General features: G+C 53.7%; 1 protein-coding gene across 1 annotated transcript; it reads right to left on the bottom strand.

Moving 5' to 3' along the window:
- Positions 1–3,024: 3,024 nt before the first annotated feature.
- On the bottom strand, positions 3,025–6,708 carry GDE1 (Glycerophosphocholine phosphodiesterase GDE1; the record flags this gene model as incomplete). The annotated part of the gene is made up of 4 exons (XM_032023806.1): positions 3,025–3,156; positions 3,209–6,417; positions 6,491–6,609; positions 6,692–6,708. The coding sequence occupies 4 exons, from the start codon at positions 6,706–6,708 to the stop codon at positions 3,025–3,027; spliced, it is 3,477 nt and encodes a 1,158-aa protein (XP_031879514.1).
- Between the last annotated feature and the right edge of the window lie 373 nt (positions 6,709–7,081).

The raw sequence follows: 7,081 nt of genomic DNA on the forward strand, positions 1-7,081 counted from the left end.
CTTCAAGATTAGCTCTGATCAGAGTCAGCATCATCGAAGGATACCAGGTGTAGAAAGAGATGATGACTAAATACCCTGCATATTCCTCGAGTACTAAAGACGACCGCATCTTCGTGTTGAATCGTATGGAAGACAGCCGGGAAGGGAATCAACATTGGCAGTCTTGTTGCTCCAGGGTCCGGCTGCCTGCCCTAACGCTGCAGCGAGGAGCTGCACTCTTAATATGGCTTGCCCTTCCACTTTACATCTTGCCTCAGCTTATCTCCCTTTGGGTAAAAAGAACTTTTTCAGCTGTAAAATGTCCCTCCTAAGTAGACCTATATTGCAGGACCGTGACTAGCAGGCTGGAGCACACAGTCAAGCCACGACCGCGAATGTTCTGGTCGTCTGATTGGACTGGCCTCAAGTTTTACGTACGCTGGGCGTACTTTTAAAACTGACTGGCGAGGTATCCTTGGAATTTGCGACGTGATGGACCACGAAACTATGTGTTCCAGGGTACATGTACATGGACAAACGTGGTGGTGCATGGCCAAGCCGCCCAAGGCGGTCAACGCCTTGTACGCCGGTTCAGCTGCGAAGCAGGCTGAACGGTCACACCAACATGGGAGGAATGCCGTCTAGCCAATCCTTTCCCTTTCCTGTTTTGAGGCCAGGCGATCTGAACGATTTTAATACCCCGCATCGTTTTCTTGCTGCTGCGTCTCAAAATCTTTCGGCTCATTGGCGGAGTTCGAGCTTGCGAGCCCGCTTAGGGGCTCACTTACATCAACGCAGCATCGACCGGATATAGTCGTATTCGACGATAGCTCTCGCAGCGCCTTGGGTGAGCTTTTCTCCTTGATTCTATCGTTCTAGAGTGTATCCTGAGTGAAAAGCAGCGCACAGCACTCTTCAATTCACTAAAAGGGACCTGCGGGATTCCTATCCCGCGTTGGTCCCATTCAGTGGGTTCAACATGGTCATTACGTAGATCGAAGTCAGCTCAACAACACTGAGGGCTGTGAGCCTCCGATCGCAGCATCTTGGAACGCAACCAAGCCTCACATCATCCATCAACAGAGAAATGAAGACGAAGACTGGCTGCCTCCTATTGGGGCCTTCGTGCATTCTGAATGTCGCATTGACGTGCGCTTCAGTCGGTACTCGGATCCGCGGGAGCAGAAATGTGTGGACCCCAGAAACGTCAACAACAAGTTCGCACCTTTACTCAGGTCCAACACTGAAGTTTTCGGTTCTCAAAATACACTGTTAAGGCCCGATGGTGGCGATTCATCCTCCATATATCAGCAATCTCAACCCTCTAGATCCATAGAATCCGGCAGATTATTGTCGCCCTCACTCATCTCCCCCTCTCCTTCTACTCAAGTTTCTCCAGAAAACGAACAATTCTCACAAGCCACATCATCTGCAACACCCCTCAGCAGTCAATTGAATGACTTCTCTTCCCTGGTCCAACCCGAGGACACGCCACCATCTTGGACACAAAAGAGTCCCAACAGAGACCTCTCATCTCCTGGGCTCATTTGTCTTGTGTCTCCATGCCAAGGGAAAGAGTTTGCCACTGCCCAGTTACTTCGCGAACACAAGCAAAGGTCTCATCGCTACCGATGTGAGCTTGGCTGTGAAGAAGTTGGGTACGAATCGCTGAGAGACCTCAGATCCCGCCACTATGGGCCTGAACACCAAGCGGAGACTGGGCCATATCGATGTGGCCGTTGTGGGAAGCAGGACTTCCGGCAAGACAACCACACGCGGCATCTTGGCAGAAAGATCAGCAGGCCATGTCGCGCGCTTCCTATTGCGCAAGAGTACTTGTGCGGTCGGTGCGGTCACCACACATTCGACAAAGAAGAACACTTGAGACACCTACATCGAAGGGGATGCGACAACTGATAATCTGCGGGCTTCTATCGATCTATGGATGAAATTGGGGTCACTGCAGACGTGACCAGTCTTCTCGATACGGCTGATTTATCCGCTTTTGCTGTATAACGCACAAAAGCCTTTCGGCCAGTGATGATGTTGATGTCATCCGTCGGGAATTGGCAACGTTCTACAGAGACCATGGAGATGCTTCGTTGACGTTCTAGATCTACAGAACGAGGCTTCAGTCCCCCAGCTTGGCTGGGTTTTCTGACGTTTCGTATGACTTTTGTTTATTTCCTTTGTCTTTACAAAGAGGCACGCGCCTTATTACCCCCATGCACCATACATACGACACTCACTACGCATACGCCACGCGACTTCATGGTCACGGCGTTCTCTGTGGGGCCATTCACTACGGCCACACGGCTTAGAACCTAGTGGTGATCTCACTGGAGTACTTTGTGTGTTAAACTGTGATGAACATACCCAGTCGAATTTGGCGCTAAGGTCATGCGCTGTGCGTATGATCCGCGCCCAGCGTATGTAGATAAATTTAAAACAACAAGCAAGCCTTTGTACTTGAAGTTAATTTGTGTTGTCTATGAAATTCTGAAGCTAGAAAGGAAAACCTTCGGCTCGAGATAATGAGCAGCCCTCTTCAGACGACAGCCACTTCCCAAAAGTATGTTGACGGCAAAACAAACCCTAGGTTGTGGCAGCAGTCCGTGTGAGGTTGCATAGAAGGGTATAATGCCTTCGGAAATTTCACCGTAGATGGTCCATCTTAGGCATGCTCACTCACGATTATAAGATTCGGATCAGAGTGCTCTTGCATTGGATGAATTCACTTCAGGAGATGGCTCTACTGAGCATGTGAGGTTACTTCAATGTCCATCTGACTCTATCCGGTGAGCCTTATGCCTGAACTGACTGACAAGTTAGTGGACATATCCATCCGTTCATAAAACCAAGGGGCATGTTTAAGCCCCCAATACCTCGTCCACCTGTAATGTTGAAAGGCCAGTCCTCTTCGGGACCTCAGCCTGATGCCATGTTTCCCACCAAAACGCTACGCCATGCAAGTTTGTTGTTGGTTATTGTTGTTTCTTAAGTTTCCGTACTGTCGAAACCGAAAAAGCCTTTTCTTGTTTTTGTCTAAGACGAGTCACCCTCCGATCCCTCCTCCAGCGACTGGCCATTCGAGGCCTCCTCGTTGGTCGTGAGCCCCTTTCTGATGGCGAGCACGTTGTCTACGATGACGGCGTCTATACCCTCCTTTACTTGGCGCTATTGAGAGTTAGTATATTGAAATACAGGAAAGGGGATGGTGAGATCTTACCTGGACCATGATGGGGTTGTTATTCAGCGTTCCGTAACTGACGCACAGCAGACCACTCTCCTTGACGACCCTAACCAGGCGAGGACTGTTGATGAGCGGCTCAGCGGCGCTAACGATGCCGATCAAGTTCCAGCGGCTCGCGAATCTGATTGCCTCCTGCAGCGACGACGCCCTGATGTCGCCGACGGGGCATGTGCCGGCATCGGTCAGGAACATGATGGGGATCGAGGGCTGCTTGAAGCTGAGACACAGGCAGATGTCGGGGTTGAAGGAGCTGAAGATGATGTGCCTGTTGCCGGCGAGGTCGTACACCTTGGACAGCACGGTGTCGCAGAAGGAGTTGAGCTCGACGGCGTAGGTGTCCATCTCCTGCTCCTCGCTCTCGTGTAGCATGGGGTACTTCATCTCGATGTTGAAGCCAATGTGCTCAGGCAGCTGGCGGAAGAGGTCCTCGAGGGTGGCGAAGGGGGCCTGGATGAAGTTGCCGCGCGAGTTGGCCTTGTAGCCCTTGGTCTTGAAGTCGCGGGTGTGTTTCATGCGCTCCTCGAGGTTGTTGCCGCTGCCGGTGAGGCCTTCGCCGGCGTAGCCCATGGACAAAGAGCGTTGTCTGGGGCCCGGGGCATTGTTGCGGACCCTTTCAATGCTTTCATTGACTGCGTTTGCGTTCACGCCGTTGCCGTTGGAGCGCTTGGAGTCGGGGTTGATGTGGAGGAACTGCTCCAGGGTGAGTGTGTGCACAGGAGCGTCAATGCCCGTCTCGCTGACAAGGAAGTCATGGTAGATAACCGGGACATGATCCTTTGTGAGCTGCACGTCAAACTCAACATACTGAGCGCCTAGGTTGGCTGCTGCGATGAAAGAAGGTACCGTGTTCTCCCCGAGCTGGAGAGACTTGTTGCTCGTCAGGTTCTTACCCATGCCGCGGTGACCGATAACCATCGTTGTAGCAAGCTTCTTCCAGTATGTCTGCTGGGAGTTGATCTCCATGTTGGGGTGGGAGAAGGGGGTGACTACGAGGAAGTTGAAGTTGACAGTGCCGATGACGTCTAGGTTGCTGGCCAGGATGGGCACGCAGACGTCGCCCTGGAGGTTCATGCGCTTGGCACCGATGGTGGGCTTGATGGAGGAGAGGAGGGCAACACCACGTCCGATCTTGTTCTTCTCATTTCCAGAGTAAGTTGGGACGATGTCGAACATGATCTTGACCTTTGAGGGGTCCGCGGCCTGGAAGACGATAGGCTCAGTCGAGACGTTCTCGTGGACGGGAAGATCGACGATGGTCGGCTCGCCCTGAGCGCCACTAGCCGAGACTACGATGGATAGAGCCGTGTCCAGCTCTGTCAAGTGAGCCTCAGTAAGGGGAACACGGTCAAGCTTGACAGCTTCAATGTTCTTCCGCATATCCATCGATCCGAGGCTGACTAGAACCATGCTCTTGTCGGTGAGGTAGCGATGACCAAAGGTCTTGACTGGCTCAAGAGGACGAGGGGCGCCGTTCGACTTGCGGCCGTCGAGAGAAGTGTTATTCTCAGGTGACGACGAGCGTGAGTGGTCGCCATTGACTTTGAGCTCCTTGGTGGTTTGGACGATGTCGGCGGCAGGGTGAGCCGCAAGCAGTCTAGCAATGTCCAGGTGACCACGCAGCGCGGCGTGCTCCTTGGCAGTCCAGCCAGACGAATCGGCCTTGGCGACCTCAGCTCCGGCGTCAACGAGCAGCTGCGCCATAGACAGGTGGCCGTCGACTGCCGCAACGTGAAGGGGCGTCCAGGCGTATGAGCTCTCGCCAATCTCCAAATCAGCCTTCTGCTCATCGGTGCCCTTCAGCAGCACCTTGGCGATCTCATCGTGGCCGAAGCGGGCTGCAAGATGGAGAGCGGTTTCACCCGTCTTGTCCTGCCAGTTGATATCCACGCCAGCCTCGACGAGCATCTCAACGATGACCTTGTAGTTCGACTTGGTGGCCATGGCCAGGACGGCGCCGGACTTAGACACTGTCTTTCTCATCTCGGCCTTCTTGACGCTGACGCCCTGCCAGTTCTCGCCCTGGAGCAGCGCCTTTGTAGTCAGGGGGTGACCGCCCACGACGCTCAGGTGCAGAGGTGCATAGCCATCATTGTCCTGCCACTCGGGGGCGTCGATGCCGTTCTCAACGTTGAACTGGCCCCACTCCTGCATCTTGGCCATGATGATCTGGCAAACAACGACGAAGCCGAAGCGGGCAGCGTAGTGAAGCGGCATGCGGCCGAACGAGTCTCTGCTGCTGAGCGCCTGTCGCTGCTCGGGCTTAAGAGAGTCGAGGAGGTACATGAGAATCTGGACGGCCTCATCGTCCTTTCCAAGAAGCTTGGTCTCATTTTGGTTGAGCGCGCGGGGAGTGACCAATTGGGAGGAGGTGGCTGGCTGAAGGTCATGAGAGGTGAACTGAGTGCCGATCGGGAAGGGGTAGGATTTCGGCTCATTATCGGGGTCGTTGGATCTGGTGCGACCGATATGAATGACGAGACGGTGAATGCAGTTCCGCTCGTTGATGTCATCGACCTCATGAAGGGAAGGAAGCTGGTCGAGAATGTATGCAATGCTCGCCTTTGATCTCGCAGCGATGGAACGCTGCAGCAGGTTCAGGAGCAGGTTTTGAGAGGCGTGCTCGCCAAGAACATTGCCCTCCTCCAAACCAGCCTTCAGAGACTCAACGTTGTCGTTGCGAATCGCCTGGTCCAAGGTGTCGAGCAGGGTTTGCGACAGCGTCAACATCGCCTTGGACGACACACGACCCAGCGACCGTACCGACCTGTCGGATCTGGAATCGTCAATGTTGCGGGCATCACCTAGCGCAGACAGCCACTTGTTGATCTCGGCCATCAGACGACTTGTCGTTACATTCTGGGCGAAGGGCAGGGGGTCGACCTTTGTGGAGATGTAGCGGTGCTGGGAGGCGGCCGCGGGGAGCTTCTTGTCGAGCTTCTTGGTGATCTTGACGAAGCCGCGGCGGTTGATCTCGGCAAACCAGCTCAGATTACGCACCTGCACGCGCATCTCGAACAGGGCGGCCATGAGCTCCTCGATTTCGTCATCGTCGAGGTTGGAGACGACGTCGGGGACGCGGCCATAGCGGTCGCGCAGGAGGCTGAGACGGCGGACGCTCTCATGGAGTTTGCGGTTGTAGAAGGCGTCCACGTCCTCGAGGTTGCGGTCCACGGCGAAGAAGAATTCTGCAAAGAAAAACAAACATGGTTAGGGGTCTTGAACGGCGCATCCATCATCACAGTCCGGTCCGGCTCGAACCTGCTAAGTCCACCTTCTCTCCATTCCTGGCCGACTGGGCGGCAGCCTTGATCAGCTTCTTGAGGCCCTTGTAGTTGATGTAAAAGGCCGCCCACTCGGGGACTTGGTTGCGGGGTAGGCTGCCGTCCGTGTTAGCAAAAGTGTCTCTGTGAAATCGGGGGATAATAATCCAAAAGGAATTTGTTTTCAGTCTTATCGCACTTTTTGCTGAACTTCATGGTGTATGATATGAGGGTCTATTTCCGGTTATCAGGGGGCCCGGTGACGATTGTGGCGTTCCAGCGGCAGGTAGGTATGAGCGGTCGTGCGAATCAGTATCGATATCAAAATGACTGTCGTAGAAAAATAAACAAAAGGCTGATGAGTGAACAAGGCGGTCGAAGGAAATTGAACAGCTGCTGTAAATGCAGATGGGCTAGAGGCCGTAATTGCTCATTTTCTTTCTCGGTGGTCGTTTCTTGGGGGTATCGGAGTTAGTTTGAAGAGGTTGTGGCTGTTGTAGTAGCGAAGCGCAAAGGCAACCAAGCTTCGAGTTCCGCGCGTAGCTCCGAGCTGCGATTGTTTTTTGGCAGGTGCCAATTGTGTCTCCGT

The sequence above is a fragment of the Colletotrichum fructicola genome, assembly GCF_000319635.2.
Source record: "Colletotrichum fructicola Nara gc5 chromosome Unknown KSG_Nara_v1_contig05, whole genome shotgun sequence".
In the NCBI taxonomy this organism is placed as follows: domain Eukaryota; kingdom Fungi; phylum Ascomycota; class Sordariomycetes; order Glomerellales; family Glomerellaceae; genus Colletotrichum; species Colletotrichum fructicola.